General features: G+C 40.6%; 1 protein-coding gene across 1 annotated transcript in view; it reads left to right on the forward strand.

Moving 5' to 3' along the window:
- Positions 1-18,122, forward strand: part of gxylt2 (glucoside xylosyltransferase 2) — a 36,804-nt gene extending 18,682 nt beyond the window's left edge. The window contains exons 2-7 of the mRNA XM_052018122.1: positions 4,937-5,129; positions 7,815-7,946; positions 11,176-11,427; positions 13,881-14,004; positions 15,682-15,854; positions 16,650-18,122. Coding sequence (XP_051874082.1) covers positions 4,937-5,129; positions 7,815-7,946; positions 11,176-11,427; positions 13,881-14,004; positions 15,682-15,854; positions 16,650-16,814 — 1,039 coding nt within the window. The 3' untranslated portion in view covers positions 16,815-18,122. The remainder of the gene's footprint in view (positions 1-4,936; positions 5,130-7,814; positions 7,947-11,175; positions 11,428-13,880; positions 14,005-15,681; positions 15,855-16,649) is intronic.
- Positions 18,123-22,489: the final 4,367 nt, after the last annotated feature.

Consider the following 22,489-nt stretch of genomic DNA (forward strand, 5'->3'; position numbering starts at 1 on the left):
TCGAGGTGGGTGGATGTGAGGGAGGAACTCTGAGAGGCGAAGAGCCGGCAAGCCAGCTCCAAGCCTCCGAGTCCTCCATGATTATCTTCCGATCCAGGGTTCGCTCTGTGGAGCAGGATGAGACGTGCTCACGTTTTTTTTCCCAAAAGGTGCACAGGGGGAGCTCTGTGATTCACAGCCTTAAGGAAGAGGACGACTCAGTAACATCCTCACAGACAGACATATTAAGGATCTGGAGATCCTTCTATGCCAGTCTGTACGACAAAAAGGCCACAGACAGCACAGCCTCCCAGAACTTCCTGTCCTCTATCACAGAGGTCTTAGATGGCAGCAAGCGGGAGAGTCTGACCCTGGAGGAGCTGACTGGCTCCATCTGTTCCCTTGATTCAAATAAAACTCCTGAAGCAACGGCTTACTGGCGGATTTGTACTCTGCTCTGTGGGACTGGATGGGCCTGGACCTGTTGGAAGTGTACAATGCTATGCTTCTGTCTGGCGGCATGTCAGAATCCATGAGGAAGGGCATCATTTCCCTCATCTGCAAGCAGAAGGGGGAGAGGAAAGACATCAGAAATTGGAAGCCACTCCGTTATTACATTTGTCACAGTAAGGAGATATATCAGAATAAAAATGGGATAATTTATCTTTGGACAAGTGAACTCTATGGACCACTTTAAACTGAAGGAGAGAATGACAAGCACATAATGATGAAGTATTAACCAACTTGAAAATTTCATTCCAAGTTTCCTCAGAAATTGACATCTGCAAATCTTGTTCCCAAGTGTTTTTAATTTTATCTAGCGGCACCTTACTCATTCCTAGTAATCTGTCATAAATATTAGATATTGAGCCATCCTGAAAAGGCTCCAAATTAAAAATTACATCTAATAAATTCTTATCAGGACTCAAAGGAAAAGAATGTAATTGAGATCGAAGAAAATCTCTAATTTGTAAATATCTAAAAAAATGAGTTTTTGGTAAATCAGAGGGAAAAAATGTAATAACGGAGTGGCTTCCTTAATTCACATGTTTTGGATGTGTCAGAGTCTTAAAAAATATTGGACAGAGGTCTTTCATACTTTTTCTGTACTTTTCAAAATAAATTTTAAACTTAATCCTTTGACTGCACTATTTGGGATTGTTGGAGAAAAAGATATAACTTTGAAGGCTTCTGATTTACATAGTCTGGCTTTTATTTCTCTTATAGACAGGAGAGCTGTATTGCTTAAATGGAAGGAAGTTACTCCACCTACTCATGTTCAATGGTTACGGGATGTTATGTCATACTTGAATCTAGAGAAGATTCACTGTTCAGTTTTTGAATCTAACCTAGACTTTTAAACCTTGTGGGGACCTTTTTTGAATTATTTTCAAAATCTCTGATTTGGGGACTAAAACGCAGATATTGGCTGACACGGTTACGTTTTTAAAGGTTTTTCCTTGTTTTTTTCCATCTAACAGCTTCGGGTTTTGGTAGTGGGAGTAGATTTTTTTTATAATAAAATATTTCAATTTTTTTCCCTTATTAACTAACTTCTATATGTGATTATTAATTTAGAGCATTGTAATCTAAGTATGATTTAATACAACGTATTCAGTAGTATTTTTATTCTCTTTCTTGATGCATGTACTCTTTTTTTTCATGGAATCAATAAAAATATTGTAAAAGAAAAGAAATTGGAGACCCATCTCACTGTTGAATGTGGATTATAAAATCCTGTCCAAGGCCATTGGCGGCAGAGTCAAGTCTGCTCTGGGACAGTTGATCCACCTGGACCAAAGCTGTGCTGTACCTGGCAGGAAGATCTTCGAAAGCCTTGTGCTGCTCGGGGACACCATCGCCTACATGCAGGACAGAGGGGTGGACACCTGCCTGGTCAGCTTGGACCAGGAGAAGGCCTTTGACAGGACGTCACACGTGTACATGTTGAACATGCTCTCCAAAATGGGCTTTGGGGAGGGAATCAGGAATTGGATCCAACTGCTCTACACAGACATCTGTAGCACAGTCCAAATCAATGGGTGGGAAACAGACAGCTTCTCCATCAAGTCTGGAGTCAGGCAGGGCTGCCCTCTCTCCTGTCTTGTTTGTGTGCTGTATAGAACCCTTTGCTGAATCCATCAGAAAGGACGAGAGCATCAGAGGTGTGACATTGCCAGGCAGTGGGGGCACCCAGGTGAAAACCTCCCTGTAAATGGACGGCGTCGCCGTCTTCTGCTCAGACCCAAGGTCAGTTTGGAGATTGATTAGCATCGGTTTGAGTTGGCATCAGGGGCCAGAGTTAACAGCACGAAGAGCGAGGCCATGCTGTTCGGCAACTGGCCCGACCAATCCAAGAGTTGCCTTCACCATCAGGCCTGACTACCTGAAGATGCTGGGGATCTGGTTCGAAGGGGCCAGGGCGTGCAACAAAAATTGGCGGAAGTGGATTGGAAAGCTGAAGCAGAAACTGAGACTGTGGGAACAGCGCTCCCTCTCAATAACTGGGAAGAATGTGGTCATCAGGTGCGAGGCACTCTCAGGGCTGCTATACTTGGCACAGGTGTGGCCTGTTTCTCGCTCCTCCGGCTTGGGAATCACCTGTGCCATCTTCCAGTTCATCTGGGGATCCAAGATAGAGCGGGTCCAATGGGTCACCATGCACAAGTCCCTGGACAATGGGGGCAAAAGTGTCCCCAATGTCGTCCTCATCCTGATGACCACCTTCGTCTGTGGCTGCATCAGGCTGTGTGTGGAACCAAAGTACATAGGCACCAAGTGTCACTACGTACTGAGGTTCTACCTGTCCCTGATGTTATGAAGGATGAGCCTGGCCCAGTTGCCGCGCCATGTCCCAGTCAGCTGGGCGTTGCCGCACTACCTGTCCTTCATGGAAAATTTCTTCCAGATCAACACCTTTGACCACAAGTCCATCAGGCAGTGGTCAGCACGGAACATTTGCAGACACTGCAGGAGAAGGACTCGATGGATACTGTGGGGTGGTTCCCCGAGCAGACTGTCCAGACAATCTGGCAGAATGCCTCATTGCCAGAACTCACCAACAAGCACCAAGACCTCGCTTGGCTGGTGGTGAGAGGGGCCCTCCCAGTCAGATCCTTCCTGCATGGTCGAAACATCACTCCGAGCGTGCGCTGCCCCCCAGGAGGACTGCGCTGGGGACGAGACGGTCGCCCACTTCTTTGTGGGCTGTGGGTTTGCGAGGAGGATGTGGCGAAAGATGTAAGGGTCCTTGTCACGTTTCATCCCCAGCAGCTGGGTAACAGAGGATTCTCTGATCTACGAGCTGTTCCTGGGGACACACATGGAGACGGACATCAACTGCTGCTGGAAGGTCATGAACTCGGTGAAAGGCACCCTTTGGTCTGCCCGAAACTTGTTGGTCTCCCAGCACTCCGAGATGTCCGTCGGGCAATGCTGCCGACTGGCACATTCCAGGCTGCAGGAGTACGTACTGAGGGACACACCGAAGCTGGGTGCAGCCAACACAAGGGCTCGGTGGGGAAGGACTACAGTTTTGGGTTCTTCTGCCTCTGGAGAGGGAGGGGCGGGGTCAGGCGAGGAAGCCTCTTAAATATTGTAAATATGGGATTGGGGTAGCACCCCAGGGAGCCACATGAGTGGCATCGGTGCTGTGTTTTTTTTTATAGAAAGGTAACACTAATGGTTGATCTGTACATGAATATAAAGGTTTGCACTGTTTTACTGTTGTATATAGTTTGTTTTTTTTATGATGAATAAAGTTTATTTTGGAATAAAAAAATCTCAGGGATACAATACTTCATTCTTATGTTGAGACTAGCAAACCTGGGATTAATCAAGTTTGTACAGAGGTTAGGAGGAGATTGAGTAGAGGTGTTCAAAATCATGATGGTTATTCGAGTGAGTAATAAGGAGCAACTCTTTCCATTGGCAGAAATGACAGTAATTGGAGGACACTGCAGTTAGGTAATTTGCAAAAGAACCAGAGGCAACATCTGGGGATTAAACAATTATGGAGTGAGTTGATATGATCTGGAATACTCTGGTTGAAACATTCATTATTCATTTACAAAAAGGAATTGGGTAAGTATACAGTGAAAAAAAATGCAGGGCTATATTGAAAGAACAGGTTGGAAGTTAACATTCAGAGCTCCTTCAAAGAGCTAACATAGACATTGCAGGCTGAATGGCCTTCTTCCATGTGTTTCATTTACTGATTTAAAAACATTAATATCGTCTTTACAGCAATCAACTTGCACTTGGGTAATCACCACAACTGAATATTTCGTACATTATCCTTAAGCTTGCCGTGTTGCAAATTAAGATTAAATTTAGAAAAAAATGTGAAAATGTGTAATATAACAACGGTACATAAACAACTTAATGTTTTTGATGTGGTTGGGGCTCTGTCTACTGTTCAGAGATGTTGGAGAATGTTTAAACATGGCATCAAATGATGCTTTATGTTGGAGTGAGAAGAGAGGGCAAAAAACAAGGCCAACCTGGTAAATTGGTTGATTATTGTCACATGTAGCAAGGTACAGTGGGGGGAAAAAATACAGATCATTTCATCACATCAGTACATTGAGGTAGCACAAGGGAAAGGCAATAACAGAGTGCAGAATATCATGTTACAGTTGCAGAGAAAGTACAGTGCAAGCAGACAATAACGTGCAAGAGCACGATGAGGTAGATTGTAAGGTCAAGAGTCCATCTTATCGTACTAGGGAACCACTCAATAGTCTTAAAACAGCAGGATAGAATCTGCCCTTGAGCCTGGTGGTACGTGCTCTCAGGTTTTTGTGTCTTCTGCCCAATGGGAGGGGGAAGAAGAGAGAATGTCGGGGGTGGGAGACTTCTTTGACTATGTTTTGTTTACCAAGGTGGCGAGAAGTGAACAGCAATGTTAATTTTAAAACTCTAGATTTTAATTGTTTCACATTGTGTTTTTCTTTAGGAATCTTCAAGAACCAATATTTCGCCTCCATAGGTGGAAAGGAGAAGAATGGGTGCACTTAGCAGTGGTGGCCTGTGGGGATCGGCTTGAAGAAACAATGACAATGCTGAAGTCGGCTATACTATTCAGTATCTACAAGATAAAATTCCACATCTTTGCTGAAGATACACTCCACCCAGAATTTGAAAGCAGTGTAAGTGTCTGGATCAGAAAGCAAGTGCTGTTAAAACATGTTTTATGAACAGATTTGAAAATACACTGTCTGTTAAATAGTGCAAACATTAATTTTGGATAAGCATGTTATCATTGCTTATGTGGCTTACTTTAATCAAGTTGCTTTGCACCCTCCCACCTGCTGTCTTCAAACAGGCTGCCATTTCACCTTCCACAAACAGAGTTCACTGATTATGTTGTGTCTCTTTTTTGATTTGTCTTTAAGTAGGCTAATCACTGATATAATGATGTGTCTCACACAGTGTGCCATGTGCAGCTCTAAATTATGCTTCCTAAGATTTTGGAAAAGGTTTTGGGCAGACATTTTCATGGTTTAATGTGTCATCTGAGAAATAGCAAGTCAGACATTACAGCACTGTGTCAGTACTCAATTATTAACTTAGATTTTACGCTGAGGTTTCTGGTTTGGAACGTGAACCATCAATCTTCTGCACAGACCAAATAGAAAATTATGTATTTGCATGTAACTACACATCAGTGATGACCTAAAATTGCAGTCTGTTTTATGCATAAGTAATTGTAAGTATTATAGCCACACTGTTATCGTCTTGGTAAATTCCATTGTTATGTATGATTAATGAAAAGGAACCAGGTTCTAAGTTTAAAAGTTTAACTGCAGCTATTTCAGTGACAATTATCAATTGTGCTTTAAACTGAACAAGACTACATTGAGTCTCAACAACATGTGTTTGCCTGCGAACATTTGCACTTCCCACTGACCCTCATGCCAGTTACTTCAGTATTCTTTCAGAGTAATGTTGCTGTATTATATAACAATGGCCATCTTTGTGCAGTGTACTTGCAACTCCTTAACTGAGTTTCATTCGCATAGAGTTGCTTACCAATCATGTGAGAGCTAGTCATTATAGAACAGGCCTTCGCACATAGCTTAAATGTGAAAAGATTGTGTTGTTAACCACAATGCTGTTCCATTTCATTCATTAATTGACAATACAGTTTATAGACGTCATTTAATATGTTGACCCATTAAATCATTGAGTACAGATTAGATTATATATGCTTCCAGGATTAACAGTTGCGTAGTACAAGGATTATTTAACCAACAATTAGATCTCAACATATTGTTTGAACAGTGCATAATCTGTCAAAAAATCCAAATATTTATTATTAAAAGGTTTGCTGTGCTTGGGATCTAAATTATTAAGTTAAAACTGAATTACATTTAACATCCAGTAAAGCATTTTCTGATTCAGTATTGCAAAGGGAAAAATGAATTGTCAGCCATATTCAATATGTTGATGATTTTTAGCATGTATTAAATATTTGAAAAAAGAATGGAAATTGTTTGATGCTAGGTTGAGAAAATTGTTCTTGCAATCTGCACTGCAGACTGATAGAATAGTAGTCTCCCCTCTCTATTTCTTGTAAGTGAAGTTAGTTTAAACAGCTTTAATTCTTCTTCCAGCCCAAGCTGACTATGAGACAAGGTAGTTTGCATTCCATTCTTAACCTTATTTAGGAAGTCTCTAGGAGGACTGATACAGCGATATGAATAATACTACAATTAAGGCTGTTCTACTGAGGTTGGAAAACTATGGTACTTCTGATTAAATGAAATATATTGGCAATAAAATGATGGTGCAAAGTAATATAGACAAGCAAATACTGTAATAAACAGAATATATATGGCTAGCCATAAAAACAGGATGAAATCTCTAAGCAAGATTTTTAAGGCATTTCCTGTGGGGCATATTGTCAATTTTTTTCCTTTACTCCAGTCTATCTAAAATTATATTCTGCCTTATTGTAAACTTTATGGTTTAAATTTAGCAAATGGAATCAACACTTCCCAGACAACTTTGTGACCCTTGGAAATATACAGCAATTTGTGTGCAAGATCTAACAATGGTATTCGATTGTTCTGTATTAGTTATTTCTTCTGCAAAAAATTACTTTTGGGCCTTTTCTGTGCTGCACCTGGTGAAGGTGATATCTTTCATGCATGACTGTTACTATTTTGTTAATAGTCTATTTTCATCATGTAGATTCTGTTTGCTTTTTTCCACTGTTAACTTTGTTTTATGGAGCACAGCAGTGGACTCATCAGCCTGTAATATAGAACCTATTTTTTTGTATCTGTAAGGAATGCTAGCGGCAGGGCTTGAAAATATCAATCTGCATCATCTCAGCAAAAGATTGAATTATCTCAGAAAAAAGACTTTGAATCCCTGTCACAAAGAAATCTTGCAGCTGAGTAAATTTTGCAATTTCCACAGCTGACTAAGAAACCTAAAGAGAACTGTTTAATCCTCTGGGTTTCCAGTACAAAGATTAGACAACATTGATTGAGTTAGATAACTACTATTTGAACATATTGCAAATAACCAGTGAAAATTACAAAGTACATATCTATATTTAATCTACAGATCAATCAGGGAAGTTTTGTCCTTTTTATTTCACTGCACTGATTTAATAATCTTCTATCAGAATAGAGGTTGCATTAGGAGCATTTGAGGTTCCTTGCATATTTGTGAATTGCTGACGTCTGAGCGTTGTTCTACAAATATTGTTCCTGTCTGACAAGTTTCTAGATTTCCAGATCGACAGGCATTAATTCAGCTAATGCTTTGAAAAGTTAAAATACAGCATCCTGCGTGTAAATCCTTATTTTTGATTTCAACAGATTAAAGCTTGGCCATATTTATACAAAACACACCTTGAATACAGCATCTATCCAATCAACTTTTCGGTGGGAAATCCCCAGGAATGGAAAAAATTATTTAAGCCGTGTGCTGCGCAACGCCTTTTTCTTCCAGTATGTTCCCATTTTCCTCACTACTTGTCTTACTGAATCATAAGAAAACTTATTTCAATGTTTGCCAATTAGTAACCCTGGTCTGAAATTTAGGTTTGAAACTTAAATTATTGCAGATTCTTGTGAAAAGGTATAGTTTGAGAGTTGTAATAGCGTTTTCTTTTATTCCTTTTTCTCTGAAGGCTGTTCTTCCATAGGAATTTCTGCAACCGTGTATTAAATTCTCAGGCATGAGCATTGTTTGTGAATTTAATCTCAAGCCATCTCAGTTTTTCCCACATAGTTTCATTTCATCTTCAGGTCACTAGTCACCATCAAAACTCAAAACATTTTATTTTCATTCCTTTCCCTTCCCACAGCCCGGACAAGCTCAGCTTACCTTTTCAGCAGCAACTGAACGCAGCCCAGACTCAGCTTGGTCAATGCCTTCTCCTTCTGTTTGACTCAACAGAACACATGGGTCATTTAAATGTTGTCCTGGATTTCACAGCTGGAATGACAATAAAACTATCATTGCTTGCTGTTATTGCAACATGAAACTGGCAATAATTTCAAGTTAAATGCACAGTGCAAAAGCTGGGGTCAATGATTCTCTGCTGCTCCACATGCTGTTTTGTTATGCAAACTTCCTGGCCTTGTAATTTGATCTTGAAGTGCTGTGCTTTTCAGTGCTATACATATGAAAATCTAACCAAGCTTCAATAGCTCTGCTCACTCCACAGCAATGTAATTAAAGGGGCTACCTTGAGCAGGTTTCAGCTACCACTGAGCACTTGACAAGAAGGTTCCTTAAATCTATTATTTAACTGCTCTCTTTAGGGCCTTCTGTCTTCCCCATACTCGAGTCATACAGCACGGAAACAGGCCCTTCGGCCCAACGGGTCCATGCCAAACAAGATGCCCCATCCAAGCTAGTCCCATTTGCCAGCATTTGGCCCATAACCTTCTAAACCTTTCCAATCCATGTACCTGTCCAATAGTCTTTTAAAAGTTGTTATTGTACCTGCCTCAACCACTTCCTCTGGCAGCTCATTCCACATAGGTCCCACCCTATGTGTAAAAAAAAGTTGCCCCTGCTTTTAAATCTTTCTCCTCTCACCCTAAACCTATGCCCTCTAGTTCTTGATTACCCAATCCATGCCCCTCATGATTTTATACACCTCTAGTAGATCACCTCTCAGGCTCCTACACTCAAAGGAATAAAGTCCTAGCCTGTCCAACCTCTCCCTATATCTCAGTCCCTCAAGTCCTGGCAGCATCCTTGTAAATCTTTTCTGTACTCTTTCCAGTTTAATAACATCTTTCCTATAGCAGGGCGACCAAAACTAAACACAATACTCCAAGTGCAGTCTCACCAGTGTCCTGTACAACCGCACCATGACCTCCCAACTTTTATACTCAATGCCCTGTCTTATGAAGGCCAGCGTACCAAAAGTTTTCTTCACCACCCTGTCTACCTGTGACTCCACTTTCAGTGAACCATGTACTTGTACTCCAAGGTCCCTCTGTTCTACAACACTCCCCAGGGCCCTGTCATTCACTGTGAAAATCCTACCTGGATTTGATTTTCTAAAGTGCAACACTTCACACTTATCCAAATTAAACTCTATTTGTCATTTCTCAGCCTCCTTACTCAGCTAATCAAGATTCCCCTGTAATTTTTGATAAACTTCTTCATTGTCTACTATACAACCTATTTTAATGTCATCTGCACATTTACTAACCATGCCTTGTACATTCTTATCCAAATCGTTGATATAGATGGCAAACAACAATGGGCCCAGCACCGACCCCTGAGGCACATCACTAATCACAGACCTCCAGTCCGAGAAACAACCTTCTACCATCACCCTCTGTTTTCTACCATCAAGCCAATTGAGTATCCAATTAGCCAGTTCTCCTTGGATTCCATGTGATCTAACCTTCCAGAGCAGCTTACCATGTGGAACCTTATTAAAGACTTTACTGAAGTCCACATAAACCACACCTACTGCCCTGCCCTCATCAACTTTCTTGGTCACTTCATCAAAAAACTCAATCAAGTTCCTAAGACATGATTTCCCATGCACAAAGCCATGCTGACTACCCATAATCAACCCCTGTCTTTCCAGGTGTGTGAATATCTTATCCCTCAGAATCCTCTCCAGTAACTTACCCACCACAGATGTTAGACTTACTGGCCTATAGTTCCCAGGGGTTTCTTTGCCGCCCTTCCTCAATAAAAACGCAACATTTGCTACCCTCCAGTTTACTAGCACCTCACCAGTGGCTAATGATATTGCAAATATCTCAGCCAGGGCTCCCGCAATTTCTTCTCTAGCCTCCCGCAATGTTCTTGGATATACCTGGATAGGCCCTAAAGATTTGTCTGCCTTCATGCCTTTTAAGACATCCAGTACCTCCTCTACTGTAATGCAGACCATTCCCAAGACCTCCCCATTTACTTTTCCTAGTTCCGAAGTCTTCATGTCTTTCTCCAAGGTAAAAACAGAGGAGAAATATTCATTAAGGACTTTTCCCATCTCCTGCAACTCCACACAAGGGTGGAGCCTTTGTGTCTTTGATAACAACTCCATACCATGACCATGATACACTTGTCTATGATAACAACTCCATACCATGCACAATTGCATTACACTTGCCTCACACCACTCACTGATCTCCAGACTTCCAGCCCTGATCAGCCAAATCCAACCACTCAACAAGAACCCCCTAGACTACCATTCAAAGGTGTCTGACTCACCACTTGTGTGCCAGTTTATAATTTACCTCCACTATTTTGAAAATGGGCTTAAAATTAAAACTGAAATGCTTTGCAGGTGAGGCAGCATTTAGTGTTAGACCTTAAACAGTTGTCAATGCCTTTTGAATAAACAGAAACCAGATATTTTTAACTATTGTCAGTTTGCAGTGTAAAACTGGAGTGAACTAAGGACTTGCAGGTACATGCCCTGTTGTCTTAGTAACATGCAGCATTGTTAAAATCAAATGAAAATAATACGTATATTTACTGTCTCCATTTTTGCAACTTCCTTTATATAGCCCTGGTGATTTATAGAACTGAAGATTCATTTAGATTCCGATGTAGCTGTAATTATGGTATTTTAAGGGATTTGGGATTAATCATACCCTTCTGGATAAAATTAGGACATGGTGAATAATTGTTTTCTTATTGTTTGTACTTAATATGGACTCCTTAAAAACATTTATTTTTCTGCTTCCTAATCAGATGATCCTGAAAGATGTTGACTCTCTGCTGTACGTTGACACCGATGTTCTCTTTCTGAGACCAGTCGATGATGTCTGGAATTTCCTGAGATTGTTCAATTCCACACAACTTGCAGCCATGGCCCCGGAGCATGAAATACCAAAGATTGGATGGTACAGTCGGTTTGCACGGCATCCGTATTATGGAGCAGCTGGAGTCAATTCAGGAGTCATGCTGATGAATCTCACTCGAATAAGAAGTCAGCTGTTTAAGGTGAACAAAGAATGATTCATAATAGATGCTCCAATAATTTGTTTATGACATTTTTAAGCTTGCCGAAAGGTTCTCTGATGAAAAACAAGTAGTAGTTCAAGATTCACTTTGTTCTTTGACCCATATTTTACCCAACAAGGACCCAGAAATTCTGTCCCAGAGTGCAATATCTTTGTGCTTGATAAAGTGAAATTTCTTCAGAAAACCAAATGTGAAACAAGAATGCAGACTTAAAGGATGGACTGCAAAGTACGCGATTTTCTCTCCAGGTCCTCCCTCCATTTGATATTCTCGTGCCTAGATTTGTCCTGATGTGTGGTGTGGAATTCAATGGCAGCAATGCATGACTGGACTCCCGTGACTTACATTGCTGTGAAAATGGAGAAATGGATCTTCATAAAACATGTGAGGCCTGTTATGGTGTAGGCTGCAGCTCATGGAGTCCATTGCTGAGAACTCATGGTGACACTTCCTGGGGTCTCCCACCCCCATTCCTAGTGCAACTTCCAGACACACACACACCCCCACCCACCCCCAGCCCCCACCCAACTGAATCACCACCTTGCCCCTTCCCTATTCTGCAACAACTGATCACATTTCCACTGCTCATCTCTCAACCAATGTTCTGATCCAGTCCTCTGGGGCACTCCCTGAGCCCTCCACAAAATAGGTCAGGATTCAGCTGCTTTCCTTCAAGTTGCTCTGCAAAGGCTAATCAAATGGAGGAAAGATCTTTGCAGACATTTACTCTGCAAGACCTATTCTGTGGTGTCGGACACCACAGAGCTTGTGAGCAATAGAATTTCACAGAGGCATGCCCTCAAAAGAACTATGCATCAGTCCACAATGCAGAACACATTTAACGGGTCTTTTCAGGTGCCTAAGGATTTTTAGGCCAAAGTTTTGTTCAGAAGGATTCAGAAAAATACTGGTTTGAGGGAGTTTAATCCAGAAAAGCGCAAGGTCAAATGGAAGAGGGAACTGTACAGTAACTGGCAGGACCCTTAACAGCATTGATTACGGAGGGATCTTTCAGTGCAAGCCCAAAGCTCCCTGAAAGTGGCAACGCCAGTAGATAGGGTGGTAAAGAAGGCAAATAGCATGCTTGCCTTTGTTGGTTGGGACATTGAGTATAAATGTCAAGAAGTCATGTTGCAGCTGTATAAAACTTTAGTGAGACCACATTTGCAGTATTGTGTGCAGTTGTGGTTGCCACACTACAGAAAGGATGTGGAGGCTTTGGAGAGGGTGCAGAAGAGGTTCACTGGGATATTGCCTGGTTTGGAGAGTATTAGCCAGAAAGAGAGGTTAGACAAACTTGGATTGTTTTCTCTGGAGTGTTGGAGGCTGAGGGGCAACTTGATAGAAATGTATAAAATTATGAGAGGCATAGATAGGGTAGATAGTCAAGAGTCTTTTGCCTAGAGTGGAAATATCTAATATGAGAGGGCATAGGTTTAATGTGAGAGGAGGAAAGCTTAAAGGAGATTTGAGAAGCAAGTTTTTTTAACACGGAGTGGTAGGTGCTTAGAATGTGCTGTCAGGGGAGGTGGTGGAAGCAGATATGATAGCAATTTTTAAGAGGCATTTAGACTGATACATGAACAGGCGGGCAATAGAGGGACAAAGGCCACGTGCAGGCAGATGGGAATAGTTAGATTGGCATCGTGATCATTGAAGACATGGTGGGCCAAAGGGGCCTGTTCCTGTGCTGTACTGTTTTACGTTCTACTTTATGCATATACGGACTTGTGCAACTTGCAAAGTAAGAAGTCAGACATTAGATGATTCAGATGCTAGTGAAGTAGTTTTGACTGCTTCAGCTGAAACTGTAAATAATAAACATCATATTAACTTCAGGCAATCAAAGATTAACCTTCTTCACTGCCAGGAACATCTTAAACTTAATTTTTTGGTTGTCAAGAGAATGTTGAAAAGGTGAAGTGTATGGCAGTGATTGTAGGAGAGCTGAGGAAGTTGTGAGGAGAGTGGTATAGTTTGGCTGCAATATGTACAGGGGTTAGGAAAGATTAATGACATTGAAAGCTGAGGTTGGGCATTGCAGCCATGTGCAAGCAAATGAGTTTCAGACATGACCTCCTCAACAACATGACTTCCTTATAAGATGATTCTTGGGATCTCTTCCCAATTGGTGATCTCCATGAGATTTTCCACCCCATCTTCTGTTCTTGATAACCTGAACCAGGACCTCCAAAGCTGTATGTAAGAACCTGGGTGAGCTCTTTAAATTTCATAGCCCTCTAGACTTTCAAATGTTTGACTATTTCCATCATCACCCTGTAGCTTTTAATATCAAATAAATGGTTCCTTCAGAAAGTCCAGCTGTTCTTTGTATTCTTTCAGTCCTCTCCCAGGAGGACTGGTGAGTAAGTGAAATATCATTTGCTTTCCCAAGTGTAATAAATTATGTTTCTTGCCTTCTCTTCCTATAGAATAGTATGATTCCTACTGGCCTAAGATGGGAAGAATTACTGTATCCTTTATACCATAAATACAAAAATGATATCACATGGGGAGACCAGGATTTATTAAATATAATATTTCATTATAACCCAGGTAGGTGAAAACAAATTATTTTCTTTGTTAACTGCAATATTATTAACTTATTAATACTGAATTCCCAAAATTTTCATTCATGCTATTTGAAGCCTAGTCATTTTACTGCAGGCAATTCTTCATGACAATGCTGGTGCATGAGATGATTCAAGATACTGTTAAGTACAATTAGTACAGTTTAAATATCATGGCTTTATATTTTTTAAAGGTAGCTAACAGAAGTTAAAGGAGAATGGCACAATGTTGGGGTCCTTGTAATTTGAGTACAGCGTTCTTGCTTGTGTTTACACAAGTGTAGTAATGGTCACAAATGAAAGATCAAAGGGCAGGGAGTCAAATCAATACAAATCAAATCAACATGGAACTTCTTCCACACACCATAAGTAATTGAATTATAGAGTCACAGTTCTGCAGCACAGAAACAGGCCCTTCAGCCCAAATCATCCATGCCAATCAAGACATCTGTCTGAGCTAGTCCAATTTGCCTGCATTTGGCCTGTATCTCTCTAAACCTTTCCTATCCAAGCACCTATCCAAATGTCTTTTAAATATTGTACCCTCGTCTACCACTTTCTCTGGCAGCTAGTTCCACATACCCACCACCCTCTGTGTGAAAAGGTTGCCCCTCAGGTGCCCTTTAAATCTTTCTTCTGTGACCTTAAATCTGTTTTAGATGCCACTACCCTGGGGAAAAGACTGTGACCATTCACCTTATCTATGCCCCTCATGATTTTTTATACCTCAGAAGGTAATCCCTCAGCCTCCTGGGGAGAAAAGCCCCAGCCTATCCAGTCGCAAGGCCTCCTGTCCCAGTAGCATCCTTGTGAATCTTTTCTGCTCCCTGTCCAGCTTAAATAACATCCTTCCTATAGCTTGGAGACCAGAAGTACACACAATACTCCAACTATGGTCTCACCAGTGTCTTGTACATTTGTAATATGACGTCCCAACTCTTGTACTCAATACATGACTAACACCTGAAGATAAATGAGAATACATTGTAGTACTATCAGGTTTTATCAAAGTGTTTTCCATGCACAGACTATTTCAAAAATACACAAATAATCATGGAAAACTTGACATGTACTCCTTTTACATTACGATGAATACAAAACGCTCTTTGACATGTGAAGATGTGAAGCTTGAGTCCTGAACCAAAAGTTTCTCTTCTTTTCTACTGTCCCCTTCTCTTGAGCCCAGTCGATCATGCCAGGATGTGGTTTGAGGGCTGGAAGAGTTTGTGTAAACCTAGATCCAAGTGTTAGCCAAGGCTGCAGCTGAAAGGACACCTCTATCATTAGTTGCCAGTGCATAGCAACATGAACATCAAGAAACAATGCTGATTTTTTTTATTCTTTACTCCTCCCAAACTCACAACCACTAGCTTAGATCACTGGACTTAGCAGAAATCATTGACTGTACTGCAACTTCTGTCATCTGCATACCACTTGAACCATTTACACAAAGTCATTTGAGAAACTTGCAAAAGCTGATGTCAACAAAGCTTAGAGTTTACGACTGTATGATATATAAAAGGATGATTATTTCTCAATGTTTCCTTAGGCTTTTCAGAAAAAACTTAAAGCGTTGAATTGTTTCATTTTAAAATAGGATTTAACAAGAATTAGTAATTGATCTGGGTAGGACATTAAGATGATGTTTCTTCTGCTTATGTAGAATATCTATACGTGTTCCCTTGTCAGTGGAATTATAGACCAGATCATTGTATGTACGGGAGCAACTGTAGGGGAGCAGAAGACCAAGGGGTTTCCATTCTCCATGGAAACCGTGGAGTTTATCATAATGATAAACAGCCTGCCTTCAAAGTAATGTATGAGGCTATACGCAATGTAAGTATTTTAAACACAGAAGTATATGTCTTTTTGAAGAACTGATTTTATCAGTATTTCATCTGATTCCTTTTTTCTGATTCAAGTTTTAAATCATTGTTTTGTGTTGAATGTGTTACTAACTTACTCTCTGAACCGCTGATCTCCACTTGAGAGACTCCGTGCTTTGGCGTTGGAAGACTGAAATAAGCAGAAAATTAATGTTGGAAGGAAATATCTTTCTCATTTAATCCTTCCAATGCAGTGAACATATAGAGAGAAAATTGGATTTATGGATGCAGCATGGTCCTACCTTTTTTAAGAGTGCTTCCAAAAGGTTTACCATTGTGATCAAATCAGAATTTGAATTCATTGTTTTGTATATGTAACAGTAATCCTCATTCTGCAGATAATCAATAATTCAGAGCACATGACAGTTGAGCTATCATTCAGCAGTCAGCACTGTGCAGTGTGTGCAAGAACAGTCAGAGGTGCATAATTAATGTTGTGTTGTCGGTATGGCATTGATGCATGAAAAAACTATCGTGGCATGTTTCTTGACCATCCTCACTCTTGTGAAAAGACATTATTATCAGGCTGCATTAATGTCACCTGTGCTTAATTTCTGTTTGTGAGAACCAACTGGAACAATTAAATAGTTTTTTTAGAAGATTAGTGATCAACATGCTGGAAATTGTGCATTTTGCTCTGAAAAAGAAATGGTTGATCCCATCCTCATTGATAAATATGTTCTGGGATTATTGAAATTTACAATACAGAAAAAAAAGTTGATCACAAACTTTTTTTTTCTTTCAGTTTCCCTTTGAAGATAATTTATTCCAGTCTCTGTATTTCCCACTTCAGAACAGTTTCATGAACACAGTACACACTTTATGTGGCAGGCTTCCACAAGTATTCCTGAAACAGTTTGAACAAGCAATGAGAAAAGCATATGAGCTTCGTGTCATTCATATAGGATAACAGCCGAAGGCAGAAGATATTTTTATGTATAAAGAGAAATAAATTGCAGATGCTGGAAATCTGAAATAAAAACAGAAAATGCTGGAAGTACTTGGCGGGTCAGTCAGTATCAGCGGAGAGGAAACAGAATTAACAATTCAGGCCTTTTACTACTCATCAGTTCCAGATTGTCTGCTCTGCTGTTATTTGATGAGCCAATTCTCCATATAATTCTTGAATGTTCAACCTAGACTTTTCAAACATGTTTCCCTTCAGTTATCTAATATCTTGTACCTCAGAAGTCACCATGTGTTTAGTCCAGTTTCAACTGATTAATCTTCATTTTGTTTCAGAGCAACACATATCTCCATTAGTCCAATCCAGATTGCTTTTCCTCTAAACACAATGCAAATGGTTATGTTGTCCAAATAAATCAGATTCCGGAGCGGTCTCCTTCTTATTTCCTCAAATAAAAACATCCAGCATGACCACAACAGGAAAGAACTCTCACCTGTCCCAGGTGTACAATCACCTTCTGATTGGAACTTTGTCCAGAACCATACCTCACTTTCATCATACATTTCAAACATGTGCCCTTGATGGCACGGACATATCTTGCCTGAACTACCATTACTCTCAAGCATTCATATATTTGGTCTTTCGGTACATGACCATAGAGCTTATCCAGTCGATAACAATGAAAACTTTCCTGTATTTCTTGAATCGTCTATAATATTACAAAAAATATATGCTTGGTACTTTCCCTGTCATTAGTCCATTCCGGCTTTCTTCATTGACCATCACTGCAACTAATTCTCACATTTTCAGTTTGAATCCCTGATAGTTGCCACAAACCTGATTGCACCTTCCTGCTGGATATCAGCACCAACTCACTGACTCTTCATTTATCAAGCATTTTTCTGTTATAAATATTGTTTTAACTAGCTTTCATTGTACGTTGATTCCCTCTACTTTCAAGACTTCATAAATTTCATCATAGCCCGTTTTCTTGTTCTTCATTTTGTTCGGTGTTCTTTCCACCTTGATTTTACTTGATATTACTCACCATCTAGGTTTTGTATGGCACTAGCTTATTCTGCTTTTTTTATATTAAGAAAATGGACAATTTTTGAGCCTACTGCTTTGGTGCCACCTACGTGATTAGGTAATAATAGAAAAAAAAATTGTATACTTCCTCAAAGGTTTCTGCAATAAAAGTGAATTATTCCCAGAGCAATTGTATTTGAAGTGTAAGCTATTTTTTGTAATGTGAATCATAATCTACAATATTTATGCATTTGTTTTAAATAAAAGGTAATATTTCATTTATAAAAGTGATGCTATCATCCTTGCCACTCACTTGCATTATGTTCTCTGTAAACTTTTGCTTAGCTGAGTCAACATTTTGCTTTGGGTGAAGTCAACATTTTCAGCTCAAATTCTGTCAATTTTGAAAAGTGCTTCATTTCTGAATTTTTGCTTTGATTTATTTGCAAAATCTGATTTAACAAAGGATGATTGGAGAAAATTTGATAGGCATGTTTTAAAGTTTGCTTTATATTCAATATATTTAAGAATGGTAATTTGGTAAAGTTTGATTAATACAGCTAAAAATGGATTTATCCCAAGAAGGACACCAACCCAGTTTTAAATTACTACGTTATTTTAAGTGTACAAATCAATTTTCTCATTAGATTTGGGTAAAATAGACAGTAACTTTACAATAATATCATTCAAAAAAAAATTGAATAACACAAGTCCTTGTGCCTAAACTATCTGTTTAAACCTGGAAATTCACAAACAGGTGTGTTTAATGGAAACCACCATTACTGATTAATTAAGCATGAAAGCGTGATCGGTGTTATAAGTGGACCCTGATTTTAGCACAATATTTTTAAGACTGGTACAACAGGTAACTGAAAATATAGTTGCACTCAACATAGTCATGGAGTCATGCAGCACAAAAGAGAGCTCTTTGGCCCACCACGTCTGTGCCAGCCTTTCTGTCCATTTACACCAATCCCACATGTACACAATAGGACCATGTCCTTCTATGCCTTGCCGAGTTAAGTGTTTGTCTAAATGCCTCCTAAATATAGTACAGATACTCCCCAGCTTATGAATGCCCAACTTATGTACAGCCCGTACATATGAACAAGTATTTGGGAGACCAGCGGGATGGATTTGCTGGCATCTGCAGGCATCTTCTCCAGTGTGAGAATTTGGTTTGCTGCCGCATAATCTTACATACATCTATCAGGTCACCCCTCACCCTCCTGTACTCCGGGGAAAAGAAGCCAAGCCTGTCCATTCTTTCCCCATAACTGAAGTCCTCCAGTCCAGGCAACATACTGACGAATTTCCTCTGCACTCTCTCCAGCGCTTAGCACTTAAAATTCCACAATCTTTCACACCAGTTAAATTAATATCAAGAGAATGGTAATTGGTTTATTTTTGTCACATGTACTGAGGTACAATGCAAAGCTTTGTTTGCATGCCATCCAGACAGAGTGCTCCTGCAGTGTGGGAATTGGGTTTGCAGCCATATTTCTGACTTACGAAGTGTTTGGGTTATAACAAGTCCACAGGAATGGAACCCCACAGTTACCTGGGCAGGACCTGTAATTCTATTTAACTCCACCATCTCTGGATCTTCTGCTCGATAGGAAGGGAGGGAAAGAGAGAAAATATGAAATGGGAGGGGATCTTTGAATATGTTGGCACCTAATAAAGCAGTATAATCAAGTGGAAACTGCAGGATATCTAATTTGAAACCTGTATGTCATTTTACAAAGCTGAAGTCTGATTTGAACAAACTTTTGAAGCCTTTGAAATGTGAAGTGCAATATTTGAACCACGTTCAAAGGAAGGAACAAAATACAAGTGGCTACATATTTCAGATTACTCTAAAAGCAATCATTTTCACAATGGCATTCCACTATTTCTGCTGCATTTGTACAGGTTACTAGTCTGTGTCCCGTAGCTACAAAATGCAATTCACAACCAGCAGCACCAGACTGTGCAAGTTATGCAGGGTGTGAATTAAAACACAGGAGACATTTGTGTCCTAGTTAGTCAATTTTGCTAATGTTAGCCTCCTCAGCTATCAAGAAAAGTTTTGCTATGTTTATTTCTGTGTGCCCCCAACATTTCATTTAAAATATTGGCAGGATCAATTGGCTCTGATTTACAATTGCTTAACAACCTAGGAATGATGGAATTGACTTTCTGAGTTTCAGTGCAGTTTGATGTTTCCAGTGTTGTTAATGTGGAGGAGCACAGGAGGCTCCCATTCAACTCATTTCACATGCCGATTCAAAAGAACTTCTTGCTTTCAGTTCCACCTGCGTACCCATTACCATGGCTTTTTAAATGTTCATTTTCCAAACCTAGATTCCTTTTCCTGCTTAAGTCATTGAAATAAAAGTTATGAATGTTTCCCTAATATTGTGCAGGAGCTACACCTGTCTTCTGAAGATCCGTTACAGTAGGGGAGTATAAGAGCATTAAGCAAGAGCAGTTGTAGGCCAGGTGGCCCCTTGAGTCAGTTCTCCCACTGAAATCATTGGCCTCAGCTACATTTTCCTCCTGATCCCCACCAGGGGAAAAAAAAACAATCTTTCTCAGCTTTGAATGTACTTGATTACTCAACTCCACAGCCCACCACAGAGAGAATTCTAAAGATTCAGAGCCTTCTGAGAGAAGGAATTTCTCCTCATTCCAGTGAGAAACTCCTTAGCCTCAGACTATATCTATAATTTTACAGACTACCCTACCAATGGAAAAATCATAGTATCTGCCCTGTCAAGGTCTCTCAAAATTGTGACATCAACCTCCTTGATTTCTCTGCACCCCTCACCCACTCCAACCTCACCTCATCCAAACACGCATCAGTCCTGACCTAGTCACCAAAACTGCAAACAAGGGCAGGGATGTTGTAGTCTGGCCGACTGACCTCTACCTTGCAGAGGCCAGATGACAGCTCTTGGATACTTCCTCATACCCCTGGACTATGACCCCACCAACAAATACCAGGCCACTGTCTCCTGCGCTATCACAGATCAAATAACATCAGGGGATCTCCCCTCCGCAATCAACAATCTGAAAGTACTCCGACACCACACTTCCCTCTTCTATCACTTACCCAAGATTCACACCCAGGACTGTCCTGGTAGGCCCATTGTTTCTGACTACTCTTGCCCCGCTGAACTTATCTTTTCAAACCTTGACTCTCTCCTGTCTCCCCTTGTCAAGTCCCTTCCCACCTACATCCAGGACACCTCATATGCCCTCCACCAGTTTAACAACTTCTAATTCCCTGGCCCCAACTGCCTCATCTTCACTATGGGGTGTCCAGTCTTTATTAAGCTCCATCGCCCGGGAAGATCTTAAAGCCCTCTGCTTCTTTCTGCAACTAATATCCAACCAGATCCCCTCCACCAACACACTCATCTACCTTACCCTGAACAACTTCTCTTTTGACTCCTTTCATTTCCTACAAAGGTATAGCCATGTGCACTTGCATCAGCCTAGCTACGCCTGTTTTTTTCATTGGCTACATGGAACAGTCCTTGTTCTAAACCTTCTCTCAACTCTTTCTACATTACATCAATGACTGCATTTGGTGCTGCCTCCTGCACCCATGTGGAACTTGTCAATTTTATCATCGTTACTATGAAATTCCACCCACTCTCTAATTCATTTGGACCATTTCTGAGACTCACTCCCTTTTCTGGATCTCTCTGTCTCCAGCTCAGGAGACAAATTATCCACTGACATTTACTATAAACCGACTGACTCACACAGCTACCTAGACTACACCTCTTCCCATCCTGTCTCATGTAAGGATGCCATCTCTTTCTCCCAGTTCTTCAATCTCCGTGGCATCTGCTCACAAGATGAAGCTTTCCATTCCAGGACATCTGAAATGTCCTCTTTTCTCAAGAAGTGTGACTTCCCTTCTGCTGTGGTTGACGGTGCCTGCTCTTGCATCTTCTCCATTTCTCAGACTTCTGCTCTCACCCCACCTCCCTCCAAACAGAACAAAGACAGAGTTCCCCCTAGTCCTCACCTTTCACCCGACCAGCCTCCACATCTAGCACATCACCCTTCGTCACTTCAACCAGCTGCAGCAAGATCCCACCACCAGTCACATCTTCTCCTCCCCACCCCTTTCCAACTTCCACAGGGATCACTGCCCCTGTGACTCCCTGGTCTGCTCATCCTTTCCCACCCAGCCCTCCCCTGCAGTTTGGGAGGTAGAATAGAATTGCTTGGTGCACAGGATGGGGAGCTGGGATAAAAAAATAATGGGCCAACAGAGGCAGTAGAATGCAGCACACAATATTTGGTGGACACAGCTCTGTGTTCTCCAGTGGAAATCTTCATTTTGTTTTAAATTGAAGTGCAAGTGAGCTGAACAGATTTGTCCTTTCTTGATCAGTTTTCTTTTGGCTAAAATCATTCGAGTAAACTAAATTAAATCTATCTCTGCTATTAAGTCTCATTCAGCTGGTGTGATCATTGAAGATAAGCCCTGAATGTCAAGCATTTAATACTGATTCCTTCTGAGATGTGGATCTTTCATTAAAAGTGGTTAATAACTGTCAGAGATAATAGCAGATCCACTTAAAATATTATGTCCAAGGTTGTACATAATTCCTGCTGGAATCAAATGAACAAAATGTTATTGTAGA

This window comes from Pristis pectinata, chromosome 6 (assembly GCF_009764475.1).
Source record: "Pristis pectinata isolate sPriPec2 chromosome 6, sPriPec2.1.pri, whole genome shotgun sequence".
NCBI lineage: Eukaryota > Metazoa > Chordata > Chondrichthyes > Rhinopristiformes > Pristidae > Pristis > Pristis pectinata.